General features: G+C 36.6%; 1 protein-coding gene across 1 annotated transcript; it reads right to left on the reverse strand.

Moving 5' to 3' along the window:
- Positions 1-380: 380 nt before the first annotated feature.
- LOC133770671 (tropomyosin alpha-3 chain-like) lies at positions 381-1,530 on the reverse strand. Its single transcript, XM_062206686.1, is given in 1 exon segment — positions 381-1,530. A coding segment is annotated over 1 exon segment (747 nt). The 5' UTR covers positions 1,498-1,530; the 3' UTR covers positions 381-750.
- Positions 1,531-17,728: the final 16,198 nt, after the last annotated feature.

Here is a 17,728-nt window from a genome sequence, read left to right on the forward strand (position 1 = left end):
GGGAAGGGGCAGAGGTGGGGCAAAAAATTGGTCTCAGAGGTCTTACCATTTTAATTTGGTCACTTCTGATGAATGAAAAAACAAAACAAAACAAAACAGAAAAAAAAAAAAAAAAAACAGTGTCCAAAGATACCTTAAAGCTGTAAACCTGAACAGCGTGAGGGGTTTTTGTTTTTGGCCAACTCCTCCCAGAATCACCTTTCTGGTTTGGCTGATGCTTTGTACAGAGCAGTGAGGTTCCCCACAGAGGAGTCTTTCCTGGGCTCTGTCTGGCGCCCAGTAAGGCAGGCCCAACACCTCTTGCCCTGCTCTGTGGACAGGGCACTATGCATTAAGCTGAAAAGTTACCTTCAAAAAGTAAGAAAAGGATTAGATTGCTCCTTCAGAGTGTGGAAGTACTTGGAATGTTTTACAAAATGGTCACTACAACAACAAAAAAGGTAATTACAAAATGTGTACATCACAACATGCTTTTAAAGACACTCTGCATTGTGCTCACATTCCCTTAAATGTTGTTCCCAAAGTGCTCAGCCTCTAGTCCCACTGGAATCTCTGGGAAGAGGCAGAGACAGTTTGGTGAAAAAGACATGGGGGCGGGGTCTCAGGACAGAGGAGGTGGGTGGCAAAAGGAGAAAGCAGCCTTCCAGTTAAAAGATCAGCCCTCAGTGTAGAGGTCAGCTCCGGGCAAGCTGGCCTCAGGTGGAGTCGGGGTCAGAGGGAGGAGCAGCGGCAGGGCGGGACTGGGGTGCTCTACATCTCGTTCAGGTCAAGCAGAGTCTGGTCCAGCATCCTTTGTGTACAGAGGTGCTCATCTTTGGTGCATTTCAGTTTATCTTCCAAATCATCAATTGTCTTTTCCAGCTTGGCTACCGATCTCTCAGCAAATTCAGCACGGGTCTCTGCCTCCTTGAGTTTATCAGTGAGAATCTTTATTTCTTCCTCATATTTGTCCTCTTTTTGAGAGTACTTTTCCTCAGCAGCACTCAGACACTTCAGGTTCTGGTCCATCAGTCTGATCTGCTCATCCATCTCTCGGCAACGGGACTCTGCCAGCTCAGCTCGTTCCTCTGTGCGTTCCAAGTCTCCTTCAATAATCACCAATTTACGAGCCACTTCTTCATACTTCCTGTCTGCCTCTTCTGCAATGTGCTTAGCTTCTTTGAGTTGGATTTCCTGGAGTTCCATCTTTTCTTCATCTTTTAAGGCCCGGTTTTCAATAACCTTCATACCTCTCTCACTCTCATCAGCAGCTTTTTCTGCTTCTTCCAACTTTTGTAGGGCAGTGGCCAGGCGCTCCTGAGCACGATCCAGCTCCTCTTCCACCAACTGGATCCTGCGGTTCAAGGAAGCCACCTCAGCCTCAGCCTGCTCTCGGGCCCGCCTTTCTCCCTCCACTTCCCGCTGAAGGCGCTCGGCCCTCTCTTCTGCGTCATCCGCCTGCTACTGCAGAACCTGGATCTTGCGCTTCACTGCCTCGATGGTGGTGATCCCGGCCATGGTGCCCACCCAGCTGCTCCTCGCGCTCCGGCTCCTGCCTCTCACTGCTCCACTTCTATTACAGCTCTCTGCTATGGCATGGGAAAGCAGTAGGAGATGGCCTAAGTCCTTGGAACCCTGCATCGGCAAAGGAGACCCCAAGGAGGCTCCTGGCTCCTGGCTTCGGATCGGCACAGCTCCGGCATTGTGGCCAAGAGGGGAGTGAACCAGAAGATGGAAGACCTCTCTTTCTCTCTCTCTGTCTCTCTCTGCCTCTCCTTCTCTCTCTGTAACTCTTTCAAATAAATAAATATCTTAAAAAAATAAAAAAGAACTTAACAATGTGGTATATGTATATGTTCATGTATTCATATAAAAACACATGGAGAGTTTTTTATACATGATATTAGTCCTCTGGATATTAGTTCTTATTGCTAAATCAGATGCAAAATGCTTATTTTGGTGCTCATGATGCTATTTCTACTCTAGTGAAAAATCCTGTTATGTCTTTTAAGCATGTGCTTGTCCCAGCATTTAAGAACGATTTTTCAATGATCACATGTATCAGAATCCTCTGGAGTGTTTATTAGCAGTGTGTCTTTTATAATGTCTATGTCACCAGTTCTGGTACAGGACGATAAAAACTTCCTTTTAAGCATCCCCAAATGACATTTATATTCACTATAGTCTGAGAATCCTGTCTAGTTTTTTTTTTTAAATATAACATCTCACATAATATGAAATGTAAACATTGGCACTCTAGATCATAACTAATTCTGCCATTCATTAATTGAAAAAAACATGTCATGGAACAAAGCAGCAGCAGCAGCACACTTATAAGAAAATTTTTAATGTTAATTTATCTCAAAATTTGATTCATTCTTTTATTCATATGACTATGAGTCTGACACCAATCCCTTCACTGAGTTTAAAATTACATTGCCTGAATATACGAACTGCACATTTTATCTGTAAATATTTAGAATTCCCATGGATGGATGAATCTTTACAAGAAGGCTTCTTTGGAGTTCCTTGGGTTATATATGATTGTAGTTTCCTTACCTATTTTGCACTAGATAAGTATGTTTATCCTTTTCTAATAGCTATAACCAGTTTTGTCTATGAATTGTTGATGAAACATAACGGAAGGAAACATGTTGTGAGATGTGTTCATATATGAGTACTTCTTTAAGGGAAATTATGAGAACACTGTCATGATTTACCCATTGTAAAGATCAATTATCAGAATTTTATTTTACCAGAGATCACTTTAAATAAATAATTCTAGAGTCAAATGATTCCACTTTAGGAAAGGTAAACTTACATAATAAATATTTTAAAATAAGACTGATTATACATTTTTAGTGATGTATCAGTATCCATTAATTTATAAAATTTATAAATAGAGGCGTGGACATTTGCCTAGAGGTTAAGATGTCCACATCCCACATCAGATTACCAGTTTCAATTCTTGCCCCTCTATTAATGGGGCTAGTGCTGTGGCGCAGCGGGTTAAAGCCGTGGCCTGAAGTGCTGGAATCCCATATGGGCGCTGGTTCTAGTCCCAGCTGCTCCTCTTCCTATCCAGCTCTCTGCTATAGCCTGGGATAGCAGTAGAAATGGCCCAACGTAGGAGACCCAGAAGAAGCTCCTGGCTCCTGGTTTCGGAACAGTGCAGCTCTGGCAATTGTGGCAATCTGAGGAGTAAAACCAGTGGATGAAAGACCTCTCTCTGTGTCTCTACCTCTCTCTGTAACTCTGTCTTTCAAATAAATAAAATAAATCTTTAAAAAATCTATTAATAAAAAAAAGATAGGAAAAGGAAAAGGTGACATTTATCCCCACAACAAAGGTAACCAGTGTTATTTGGGAACATTGTCTAGTATTCTTGTACCTTTAATTTAAAATGTGTTAACACATTACAAGTATTTCTTTATTTTTTGCTTCATGTTATAGTATACACATTTTGTATTATTAAATATTATTATTATTACAGTGATAATGGCTATGTAACATCTCATGAAAATACTCTTTCTTTTAACCTAAACAAAATAATATCTTTAACTGTTTACATGGTGTCCAATATTTCCAAGTAATAAATGACACGAAATGAATGTGAAACAAAGCATTGCATAAATTTTGAATTGTTTCCTTTGAGCAAATTTATAGCAGTAGAAACATGTAAAGAGTATAAAATAGTAAGTCTTTCTTCTTGGCAAAGACCCCAGAGGCACAGGCAGCCAAAGCCAAAATTAACAATTGGGATTACATCAAATTGAGAAGTTTCTGTACTGCAAAAGAAACAGTCAGGAAAGTGAAGAGGCAACTGACAGAATGGGAAAAAAATATTTGCAAACTATACTACAGATAAAGGATTAATAACCTGAATCTACAAAGAGATCAAGAAACTCCACAACAACAAAACAAACAACCCACTTAAGAGATGGGCCAAGGACCTCAATAGACATTTTTCAAAAGAGGAAATCCACATGGCCAACAGGCACATGAAAGAATGTTCAAGATCACTAGCAATCAGGGAAATGCAAATCAAAACCACAATGAGGTTTCACCTCACCCCGGTTAAAATGGCTCACATTCAGAAATCTACCAATAACAGATGCTGGTTAGCATGTGGGGAAAAAGGGACACTAACCCACTGTTGGTGGGAATGCAAACTGGTTAAGCCACTATGGAAGTCAGTCTGGAGATTCCTCAGAAACCTGAATAGAACCCTACCATTCAACCCAGCCATCCCACTCCTTGGAATTTACCCAAAGGAAATTAAATTGGCAAACAAAAAAGCCATCTGCACATTAATGTTTATTGCAGCTCAATTCACAATAGCTAAGACCTGGAACCAAGCCAAATGCCCATCAACAGTAGACTGGATAAAGAAATTATGGGACATGTACTCTATAGAATACTATACAGCAGTAAAAAAAAAAAAATGAAATCTGGTCATTTGCAACAAAATGGATGAATCTGGAAAACATCACGCTGAGTGAAATAAGCCAGTCCCATAGGGACAAATATCATATGTTCTCCCTGATTGGTGACAACTAACTGAGCACTAAAAAGGAAACCTGTTGAAGTGAAATGGACAGTATGAGAAACAGTGACTTGATCAGCCCTTGTCCTGAGTGTCGAGGGATAACTTACTATTTTATTCTATTTAGTATTTTTTGTTCTACTTAATACTATTGGTTGAACTCTTTAATTAACACACAATTATTCTTATTTGTTTAAATTTAACTAAAAAGTGGCCCCTATTAAATATATGAGTGGGAATAAGAGAGGGAGGAGATGTACAGTTCAGCACATACTTACTTGGACTTACCCTTATTGGTAGAGCTAGAAACGTGCCAGGGAATTCCAATTCAATCTCAGCAAGGTGGCATGTACCAATGCCATCTTACTAGTCAAATTGATCAGTTTCAGTTCATAATTGATCATAATGATCAATTAAGTGTCAAAGGGATCACTTAAACAAGACTAGTGTCTCCTAATAATAAAAGATAGAATTAAAAAGGAGAGAATGATCCAACATGGGAAGCAGGATACACAGCAGACTCATAGAATGGCAGATGTCCTAAACAGCACTCTGGCCTCAGAATCAGCCCTTAATTTGGATCTGGCTAAAAAGACCATGAGCGTTTCTCAGGCATGGAAAGCGAAGACACTGTGGCAAGAAAAATGACCTAAATGAAAGATCTCTGTGAGTGAGATCCCGGTTGAAAGAATGGGCCATTAAACAGGGAGGTACCTCTCTCTGAGGAAGGAGAGAACTTGCACTTTGACTATGGCCTTGTCTAAATAAGATCGGAGTTTGTGAACTCAAGAGGCTTCCATAGCCTTGGCTGCTCATGACAAGAGCCTCTGGTGGTTACTGATGCCATAAACAAGAGTGTCAATTGTTAAATCAACAACAGGAGTCACTGTGTACCTACTCCCCATGTAGGATCTCTATCCTTAATTTGTTGTACTATTCAAATTAATGGTAAAACTACTATTCAAATAGTATTCTATACTTTGTGTGTCTGTGTGGGTGCAGTCTGTTGAAATCTTTAGTTAGTATATACCAAGTTGATCTTCTGTATATAAAGATAATTGAAAATGAATGGGAGAGGGAGTGGGAGATGGGATGGTTGCAGGTGGGAGGGAGGTTATGGGCGGAAAAGTCACTATAATTCAAAAATCGTGCTTTGGAAATTTATATTTATTAAATAAAAGTTGAAAAAATAGTAAGTATTTGATACCTTCTTATAAATTGTTTCCCATAGCTTTTTTTCTTTAAAGATTTATTTATTTATTTGAAACACAGAGTTACAGAGAGGCAGAGGTAGAGAGAGAGAAAGAGAGAGAAAGAGAGATCTTCCATCTGTTAGTTTACTCCCCAAATGGCCACAAAGGCTGGAGCTGGGCCAATCTGAAGCCAGGAGCTAGGAGCTTCTTCCAGGTCTCCCATGCAGGTACAGGAGGCCAAGGAATTGGGTCATCTTCTACTGCTTTACCAGGCCATAGCAGAGAGCTGGATCAGAAGTGGAGCAGCTGGGACTTGAACCAGCACTCATATGGGATGCCGGCACCACAGGCTGGGGCTCTACCTGATATGTCATAGTGCTAGCCCCTCTTGTAGTTTTAACTCTCTGGGGAACAATATAAAAATATATATCAAAATCTTTCAGATGCTTTTGCTAAATATAACTTCTTTACTAGACAGTTATTATAAAATACAATGATAATGGATAGGCTAAAATACTCAGCTATTTATTCATTTTAATAGGAAAAATCCAGTAATAATTCTGATTACCTGAAGCTCACAAACCCAATCTATAAAACAATATTTTGTAGACAAATGTCCTTAATGCCAAAAGTTGCTTGTAATAAAGTTGAGCTAAACCATTATTAAAACATATATACATATAAAAGCATATGCACAAAATATATAGTAGTTCAAATATATTTAAATGTATATTGCATATATAGAAAGAATAACCTATAGGAATGCATTTTCAAATATTGCTTTTATCCTTTTGTATATATGTATTTATGTGTCAAAATACATAATGCTAATGGGAGAAAGCCAGTAAGTTTGTAACTTGTTTCCTTGTTTCTACAACACATTGCTGTACTTTTAATGCTTAATGTCAACTGGGTTTTAAAGGTTTAAGAAAGCAATAATTGATATGTATATATATATATTTTCAATTTAGAAATCTTATCTCTGGAAAGTGTTTTATCTGAATTAAGAAAATAACAGTTGTTCTCAAAAGTATCTCTCAGTGCTTTGCCCTTGGAAAGCATATTTCTAAGAGTGAAGGTTGAAGGCTGCTCCACGGCTCCATGAGAGGTAATGATATCAGCTGGGATTTTGATGAACCACTCTGATGTTTGACCAAATGACGTTTTGTTCACCAAGTTTTAAAATAGACAAAGATGAGTCTTCTCAGGGTGAAAAATCATGCTTTATCCTTGCAATATTACTAATAATTCCATATTTATTAACAATTCAATTTTAACTTATATACAATAATTCTATATGTTGAAAAATTCTTTATTGCTTTTCAAGTGCTTTGAGAGTTGTTGGTAACTTTGGAACAAATAAGTAAGAAACTTGGGACTGGCATTGTGGTGCAGTGGGTTAAGCCACAGCCTGTGACACCAGCATCCCACATTGGCAACGATTTGAGTCCTGGAGGTTCCACTTCTGATCCAGCTCCCTGCAATGAAAAATGAGTGTGGAAAGCAGTAGAAGATGGTGCAAGAGCTTGGGCCCCTGCCACACAAAGGGGGACCCAGACAGAATTCCCGGATCCTGACATTGAACTGACTCAGCCCCAGCAGTTGTGGCCATTTGGTGAAAGAACCATCAGATGAAGATCTCTCTCTGTCTCTCTCTCTGTCTTCTGTTCTTTCTTTCTGTGTTCTTTCTTTCCCTGTCACTCTACCTTTCAAACAAATAAATAAATATAAATAAATGAATCTTTAAAATAACATGCATTGAAAATGACCTCTGCAAAATATCTCTTAGCAATATCTACTCTATTTCAGGTACTGTCAAATTATAACTTCAAATAATGATACAGCTTTCTTGAATGACATTCATTTTTATGCATAATTTAATTTTCCTGTGAGTCACTTCTCATCCTATGCAGAAAAGTCATGTAACTTAGCTATAGATTATAATATAAAACTCAAGAAGCTTTTCACACTAGCGCTTGTTCATGAAGGCGAACACTCACAGTGGCAGGTGGAGGGAGTAAGGAGGCTGATAACAAATTCTTTTTACTGAGCAAAAAACTTCAGAAGAAGAGTATTAACTTGTCTGTGTCGTGCTTAAGGATACTGAGTATTTTAAGCAATACCACTGAATTTTTCATACTGATGGATTGTAAATGCACACCTTTTTCTATTTCTGCCATTTATTTTGAGACTATTTATACCTACCCTCTCTTGCCACCTCACCTCTCACTAAGCCAGATTCTAAGCCAGATTCAAGAGATTTTGAACAAGTAGCATTCATTGTCTGATTTTTAGTTTTCCAAATCGCTTTGAATGTATTATTCTGCTTTAACAGGCCATTAGTTTTTATAGCTTTAAGTTATGAACTTTGTCATATATGTTTTCAGACAAGTTATATGACATAACTGAATGAATCAGCGCATTAAAAAGTGCTTAAAACATTCCAGCCACATGGTAGGTGCTATGTGATTATAAATACTGAAATAATACACAATAGCTAGTTAGATTTTAAAACCTCACATTACAGTATTTTAAAGTTAATTTACAGTTGATGCCTATACAGTTAAATAGATCACTGATGATTTTGGAAATATGGCTTTAGGACAATAGCCATATCCAGTATATTCTAACCTTGACATTTTCAATTTTGTAAGTAGGGAAGGAAGCTTTGAAAAATGTTGTAGCTGACTCAGTAATATATATATATATATATTCTAATATATATTTTAATATATACACACACAGACACACACATATATTTATATAAAATACCACATGGGGTCTGCACTGAATTTATTTTTTTTTTTATTCTCTGTAATTCACTGTAATTTCAATTCAATAAAAGTTTTATACTTACCACTAGATGGCAGAGAAAGATCAGATAATTTCCAATACATCTCCCTTCACTGAAATGTATGTATAATACATACATATACATATACATAATAATAAGCATTCCTTGAATTATATTTATATAAAATAGTTTAAATATGCTTTTAATCATCAAGAAATGTACTTTTATAACTACATTTATAAAATACATATTTTAATATGGAGGATTTCACACTTTATTTGTATTATATTAGGTGTGCTTATGTGTGTGTGTGTGTGTGTGTGAAATATTTTTACCTAGGTACTAGCAAATTTTGTATTCTATATAGGACAGCATTTGAGAAAAAATCAAAATGTAAACAAATACTATGTTATCGTCCACATATCTTACATTTTCTCTTTTGCTTAAGTCTCATTAATTGAGTTTTTTCTAACCAGGAGTAACTCAATATAACTATTATTATGCTTATAAACTATATTACTAAGATTTTGTATTATATCATTAGATATATAAAAGCATTCAAATTGATCTACTTTATAATAAATAAAATTTGGTAACCATAGATGACTTTGAAAATCATTTTATTAAAATTTGCATTATGTCCATAGGGTTGCTGATTAACCAAATATTCTAAACAATTCCTGATATTTGAAGGAATATTTCTACTTCCAGTATGTGCAGAATTTGGTAAGAGTAGGATATCTTCTTTGATCATTCTTAATCTCTACTTGACTAATGAGAAGCAAGTGTTCTTCTAAACAGACAATTAGGGAAAGCTTCAGACTGAGCTACTAAGCTTGGATTCAGTTTTGCCCCCACCTCTGACACTCTGTGATCCTTGCTGAGTCAACAGATCTGAATCGATTATGGAGGATTTTCTCTCTCTCTCTCTCTCTCTCTCTCTTTCTCTCTCTTCCTCTGCCTCTCTGTAACTCTGCCTTTCAAATAAGCAAATAAATCTAAAAAAAAAAAAAAAAAGAATTTGCTGACCTAAAACTCTCATTAAGGAGATGAGACTGTCTTCATTGATACATGTGGGTTTCATAACATATGTGGGACAATAGATAAAGAAGAGATATTTCACCTTTTTCCATTCACTTACTGAAGCCCTTTCATATGTTAGCAGCTTTAAAGGTTGCCAGTTTTTAGAAAAGCTGACATGAATTATTATTGTGATTTGATTTTAGAGTTTCTAAACCTACTTAGGTTATCAGAGGTAGACTTTTCAGAGCTCCCCTTACAGTCCATCTGCCTGATTGTTATTTTCCTTATTTATTTCTCCTTCCTGATTTATCACCTTTTATTTCTCTTCCCTCATTTTCTATACACCTCTTTTATTATTTGGATGGATGGGCTGGAATACAGAGAGATAAGATATAAAAGAATCAGGAAATTATCATTTAGAACTAGCTGGTGAAAGGAGGGAAGGAATGGGTATTCAAAGTAGCCCTGTTTTCCTCAATTTGTTGGGAATTAGGAAACAGTGGGTTATTGACCTAGCATGAATTTCCCATGAACAAAGAAGAGTGTATGTACAGATTCTTGCTGACTGAGTTGCTGACGGGACTATTTCTAATGCTTTAAAAACAGGCTATTATGATGTAAATTATCTGTAATTCCAAGAAAAATAAATAAAAAAGAGTTAAGTTTTTAATCCTTGATTCTATGGATGATACATTCACTTTAGGTAGGTAAATTAGTTTTATATCTATGGTTGCAAAACACTGAAACATGTTTTCAGTTGTAATAACACAATATCTTGGCAACACATTGAAATCCTAACAGTTCTTAACTTTGTGTGCTATCCATTTGGCACTGCTGGTAATGTGTTAAAAACACGTATTTTCAAAGTATTTTTTCTTTGCAGTGAGAATTTTAGCAGTTTGTGAATGCACAGCATCTGAGACCGTTTAGGTTTCTGGCTCCTTATGGTAATCAAACAGATATTTATGGAGTTACTGATTACCTTGTAACCTAACATCAGAAAAATATATTCCTTGTGATGAATCTTTCCAAAAGTAGCTTCACCTCTACCTATTTATGATTTCCAATCAAATACTCCCTTTAGCCTCAGAAGTTTCGTTTTCTTAGTATTTTGAGTTGTATTCCTCTTGTGTTTTAGCCCTCTAAGCATTGTTTTGCATAAAACGCATTTGGGAATCATCAGCAGTTCCAGTCGTGACTTGAAGCCTCACATTGGACAACCATAACCAGGACTCATTGACCACCGGAAGCCACTGGAAGCAACTGACTACAATCTCCAGCCACTCTCCGAGACAAATATTCAGTGACATTTACTATTCATTTTTTAGCTAGGAAAGACTAATTGTACAAACAGGGTCATCTACAGGTAGGTTAAGTAGCCTCTGATTTCCTGGCTGCATTGGAATTCCCTCAGAAAACCCCAAAAACCCTGAGCAAGAGCCAGCTTACTCTTTGACAGAGCATGACTGCTACGCTCCTAAGTACTCTTTTACGACGGTCAGCTTGTTCAGCTCTCCTGAGGATTGTTTCCGTTCCAGTGATAACCAGTGTAAATAGAAGTTTCCTAAGTCTGTGTTCACTAATATCCTCTGGAGTTCTAGGTTCAAACAATTCTACTTCTCAGAACAGAAGACTGCTACATAACCCACCAATTATGGATAGCAACAGCACAACCATAGTATCACCAACATAGATGGATCCCTTATAAATATGTCAAGAACTAGACTAACAGTTAGAAAACAGTAATAGGCTTTGCTGGATTTGGCTAAGGTAACCTCAGAAAACTCCACATTGCTTTCTTACTATGTCACCTGTAGGCTGAAAATGTCTACCACTCTATTGCATAAGCATTTTTTCCATTTGAGAATTAGGCCAAAGAAATAACTCCTGTTTCAGTATCACTAAAGAGAGAAAAGTAGATTTATATGCACAAATATATTTCTACATATAATATATACATATAAAATATTTTTCCTAATATTTTGGCTTTCATCCTTAATGTGTTTAGGTCACTTCTACAATTGTCCTGCAAAAATTAATTTTTACCACATATCAATTTTCCAACAGCTGGAAAAATTCCCTACTAATTCCTCCATCTCAGAGGAAATACTTTCAGTGAGAAGCCGTGCACATAATCCAGCTAAACTCTTTCTTAAAAGATCCATCTAGAGTGTTACTCAATGAGAAAAAATAACCACAATCCTCTTTGGACACTTGTGACAGCTTTCCTAGTTGAAAGAGTTGAAGAAAGTAGGAAAGAAAATTCACCAAAAGAGACACTAGTTTATATTATAGCCCATTAAACTTTGAATATCACCTGCTTGTTAGAAGCTAACAGGAACTTGAAAATCACAAATTTGAAATTTAAAAAGCTTTTCTATTTGAGAAACTTCCTACATTCCGTTGCAATGAGACAACTATAATATCAGAAAAGTTTATTTTTTAAAAACTTATTTATTTATTTATAAGACAGAATGAGCTCCTATTCAATGGTTCACACTTCAAAAGCCTGAAAAGATGCAAGGAACCAGGGAATTGTCACAGGTATTCCACGTGGGTGATTGGAACCTAACTACTTGAGCCATTGCTGCTGCCTCTCAGGATTCACATTAGCAGAAGGCTGGACTCAGCAGCTGGAAGTAGCAATCAAAGCCAGGTACTCCAGTGTGTGAAGCAGGTGTTCCAACCAGCCTCTTGACTGCTAAGCCAAACATCCACCCCAAGAAACAAACCTATTTTTAGTTTCAGTGAAACTTATGTTCTGACAGATTTTTTTTCAGGATTTATTTTATTTATTTGAGCTACAAAGAGAGGCAGAGACAGAGATAGAGAGGCCTTCTATCCACTGGTTCACTCCCCAGAAGACTGCAATGGCTGATCTGAAACCGGGAGCCAGGAGCTTCTTCCAGGCCTCCCACATGAGTGCAGGGGCCCAGGACTTGGACTATCCTCCACTGCTTTTCTAGGCACATTAGCAGGGAGCTGGATGGGAAGTGGAGCAATGGGGATTCAAACCACCGGTACCCATATGGGATGCCAGCGCTGCAAGCTGGGGCTTTAACCCACTGTGCCACAGTGCCAACCCTGTTCTAACAAAATTTATTACTTGTTGTCTGTATTTTCTATATCCAATTATAATGACTATGAAGCTATCAGATCTAAGACTCTAACCAATGTTTAAGAGAAAAAATGATTTTTTTTTTTTTGGTTCAGAGCCTTTTTTTTTTTTTCTTGAAAGGCAGAGTTATAGAGAGTTGATAAGAGAGGAGAGAGAGAGAGAGAGAGAGAGAGAGAGAGAGAGAGAGAGATCTTCCATTGGCTGATTCACTACCCAAATGGCAGCCACTGCTGGGACTTGGCCATACTGAAGCCAAGAGCCTGGAGCTTCTTCTGGGTCTCCCATGGGGGTGCAGGGAACCTAGCACTTGGGTCATCTTCCTCTGCTTTCCCACATGCATTAGCAGGCAGCTGGATCAGAAGTGGAGCAGCTGGAACTAGAACCAGTGCCCACACAGGATGCTGCCATTTCAGGAAGAGGCTTAACCTGCCATGCAACAATGCCAGCCCCTACCACATTATGTAATATCTCAGTAAGATATTTCCTTCCAATCCAGATCCATGCTAGGAAACACTTTTGGTGGCCCAGGATATTCTCAATATTATTCATAATACATTGTCCCACTATGGAGTGTTCAACTTTACTCTCATATCATTATGTAGTTAATATGGCAAATTCGAATTCTGAATATTTTGTCTTATATTTATCTACCATGATTTTTGCACTTATTGATATCTTGCATCTCTTGACTTTCAAGGAAATTTCAAATTCCTTTGAAAGATAACCCATTTGTAATACTAAGAAATTAAAATCATCTGCTTATTTTCAAAAACAACATCATATGGTTTAATAATCTAGTTTATTATGAGAGTGTGTCAATTTTGGAGTCACAGAAGTCTTATGGGATATTAGTCATCACTTACAATATTTCTAGATGCTGGAGACAACATCAAAGAGCTAAGGTCTTCATTCACGTGAAGCCTGCAGGTCAACATCCACCGACTGTCCCAAGGGAGGAAAGCAATTTCTACTTCTTTATTTTCTTTCTTACCAGGGCTTCCTCAACTGACAAGGGTTTATATGGTTTATGTTCAAGAAGTTCTTGCAACATAATCAGTACAAAGTGTTTTCAAAAGAGAATCATTATATAGCAAAGGAAGACCAGCCCTTGGACAGACAGGTCAACGCTTCTGCATTGTCGTCCGCTTCTGAGAATAACACTTGAGGCAATACATAGAAGGATTTGCCAAACTCAAACTGGACATCTGTTCAGCATGAAGTAAAGTTGCCTCATTGTTATCAGTTTGTGATATTCACTGTGACTTAGAGTTGGCCATGAAAAGATTAGCCTTCTGGAAACTTTATCATCTTTATATCATTTACTTGATATCTGCCGTAGGGTGAAAGGAGTCACCTGGACATTCTTCCCTATAAAAATTGGTTAGAAAATTTCTTCAGTCATTCTCAACAAGGCCACTATTAGATTTGAAGGACACTCCTCTGTGAAAATGAATTTTTTTATGAACTACAGAATATCTGTCATCCTGTGCTCTGGCCAACATAAGACAGTGCCTCCTTTACCCCAGTGACTGTACCACTAGAATTCCCAACTCCTTTAACTCCTCTTGGGAATGGTAAATGCAATATAGGCCCCAAGAATCAGTTCTGCATTTGTAGATGATATTTTCTATTAACATAAAAATGCAATACTCTATAATGACATAAATCATAACATCTGGGACATTTGAGTGTACAAAATTAACCACAGGAACGTTTCAAGTAAATATTATCAAAATATTAGGATCACAATATTCAGATTAAACCTTTATTGTTATTGCTCATTCTTCAGCAAGCTCAAGTGATAATCTATAGAAAAATAATCCTTCCCTTTGTAAAGATACAAAGGAACTTAGAAAATCACAGTCCAGTTTCTTTATTTTACTGAAGCAGCTCAGAAAAAATAAGGTGACCAGTAACTAAGTTTCCTCTTTTACTCTAAACTTCTGAGGAGAGGTCTACAAAGCCATGCTACTTTAATAAAATGACCTCCTGGGATACCTGTGAACATTTTTTAGCCAATTTCCCAGCCCAGTTTCTCACATTAGGACTGCTTGTTTGTTGCAGATATTTTTAGGTCTAGCATCACTTAGAGAATCTTAGGGCAGACCTCCTTTTCATAGAGGAGACTTTGTCTTCCCTTCCATTCTACTTGGAATAAATGAAACTCAACAAAGTTTCACATCTAAATTTCATTCTCAGTGATCAAGCCAATCAAAACTTCTTTGGCTGCTGACACTTTTTCATCACTGTGTTCTGACCTGTTGTACATATTCCTGCACACATTTTTTTCTAATATCACACAAGTCATCAGAAATGTAGCCAGTTGTTTTTCACACATCTGATTATAAAATAACAGTATAGGATTTAATGACATGCTTCATGAGCTGGGAGTGACTCCATGCTGGAACCAAGGAATAGGACGTACACGTCCCACAGGCTCAGGTTTACTTACTTGGGGCAGAATGCTATTTTGGATAAAAAGGTTTTTGAAACTAAAAGATGCTGTCACTGATATCTCTCTTCCTTTCACTTCTGTCAAGGAGAAAATAAAATTATTTGGGCCCAACTTATTCTTTACAAAGCCTGACTGTTTATTATCTTTATTAATCCTCATTTTCTAGGTAATACCAAATTGATTATTGATCCATCCAGATTATTCATCAACCTTCCAAGAACTGAAAGTTAGATTGCACTGGTTAGAATCATTTATTCTTCTTACTTGTTAGTTATTGAAGAGGGATGCTACATAAGCTACTTTTCTATTTTTTTAAATAAATAATGAACTTTCATTTCAGGGTTGTAATGAACTGAAGACATGGCTCTAGGAAGTCTTAATATTGACTATTTTCATTTCAATCTTACTCCTTTTCTACCAACACCTAGTCCTTTCCTTCAAAACTGTGTTTGGAAACTAACCTGATAAACTTGCTCTCAGAGTTCCTCACTTTTGCTCACACCTTTCCTTTTCTCCTTCTAATGTTGTGTTGGGGTGGGGAAGAGATTGAGAACCCCCTGGAAATATTCCAGGTCTTTTTCAATCTGATTGCTTTCTTCTCTCCTAGAATGAATTTACATTCATAGTCACTACCCTCAGTCCATCCTCTATCTTCATCTGCCTCTTGAGATGGATGGTGAGACCTGGTAACAGATCAGCAGCTGCAGCAGCAGGTATGCAAATCTCATCTTGTCATTCTGTGTGTAAGTTTGCATTCATCAAGAGTGGCAAATATTCCTAACAGATCTAAAAGTATGAAAAATGTGGCTCTTTCATGCTTGAATAACTCTAAGGTAGCCAAACTACTTTTATCAAATTTTGAAAACTCAAACTGAGGATGGCACGATGAGTTTTGACTTAAAAATTAATTTATTCAGAAGGTTACAAAGTACTTGAAATGAGAGAATTTAAATAGCAAATGTCACTGGAGTATTTGAGATATCAGTGCAAGAAAAGTGAAACTGATAAGGACGTATCTGAGGAAGCAAATAAGATACCCAGCTGATTATAAATTCTATTCAGAAAGGTGAATATATGGAAATAAATGTTTATCTCCTTACACATGCAGACTCTCATTCCTCCAAAACAGTATTTGGAAATATGACATCAGTTCAAATGTCCTTTCTAATTTTCTTTTTCATATTATGTCCCTGTCATATTTTTATTAGGGAACATAAATGAAAACATCTTAAATCCCTATGGTGAGGTTTTAGCAAAGCTTTTCTTATTTTGATACATTTTGTGGAAGATTGGACATTCAGTATCTGTTGTCTCAATAGATATTTTCATGCCACATTTCCACTCTGGAAAAAGGGAGGGTTTCTGGCTGTCGTAATAATTCAAAATTTCAAAAGATTCCATAATCAGCACAAGATAATGTCACAGAGAAATTCTGTATCTTTATTTGGCATTCTGTGCAAATAGGGACATGCACATTTCCATTTGTTGTGGAAAATAGTTTTTTCTTGTTTTACAAATTATTTATTTCTTTATATGTTCATGTATGCTGAAACCATATCCACAGTGAGCTTAAAGGAAAATAAAGCAATCAATTTAATATTGTAAATAAGTGCCAAGGAAACAGGTGCTGCATAAGAGATAAGTGAATTTCCAGATCTCAGATCAAAAGGTTACATCCTTATACAAGAGAGAATGGGGTCTTGGGAGAAGCTCAGTTGCTAATTTGTGTAGTTCTTCACGTCTTATTTTTTCCTCATTACAGAATAGATTTTGAATTGATATTGCAAACACCTACTTTAAGTTTTGGTTTTATATCATGTCCAGAAATTGTGCTAGAATTATTTTTAACAAATAAAAATGAATAGGTAGTATGGAAAGAAAGACTAAATTTGTTTATGCCTAAGAATTGGTTTGATGACTGAAACATGTGTGGAGACTTGAGAGTCTTGCAAATGTTGTCACCTCCACCTCATAAACCCCATCTCGTTGTTCTCCAAGAAAAATGAATTGTAATGATCTTCATTGTTAACTTGTTAACATTCTGATGGCTAAAACACTAAAGTAATAAAATGTAAGTGCTAATGCTAGAAAAAAAAAAACTATGATAATTCCTTTGTCATTTTTTTCTATTTAAAATACATAGGATTTTTTAAGAAAATGATGCAGTGTGTATTTCCTTACATTGTTTTGTTTGGTTTTAACCATGAGTGCTTTTACTTCTAACAGAAAACCCATATTTCAGAAAAGCAGGGTGACTGATGCAGATCTCAATAGTGCATGATTTACAATAACTTTTGGACAAAACACGGTAAAGTTAATAAATTTTAATTTACTAATTAAAAATATTGTCATATTAATTTATGTGAAGAATATTCAGATAAAAATTATAGATGATTTTTGTTTTAATTTTCCCATTTTTCTCTCTGATTTGAGAGCCCTGACTTTTTACTTCTTGTTTTTTTTTAACTGAAGATACCATCTGTGATGAATGATGAATACGCCACATTTTTTAATGTTTTGTCTGACTATCTGTATTCTTTGGAGCTATGACTACTACATTCATTCACCTATTGTCACAATTGCTATAATTACATTGCTCTAACTGTTAACAAATGTGCAA

The sequence above is a fragment of the Lepus europaeus genome, chromosome 2, assembly GCF_033115175.1.
Source record: "Lepus europaeus isolate LE1 chromosome 2, mLepTim1.pri, whole genome shotgun sequence".
Taxonomy (NCBI): domain Eukaryota; kingdom Metazoa; phylum Chordata; class Mammalia; order Lagomorpha; family Leporidae; genus Lepus; species Lepus europaeus.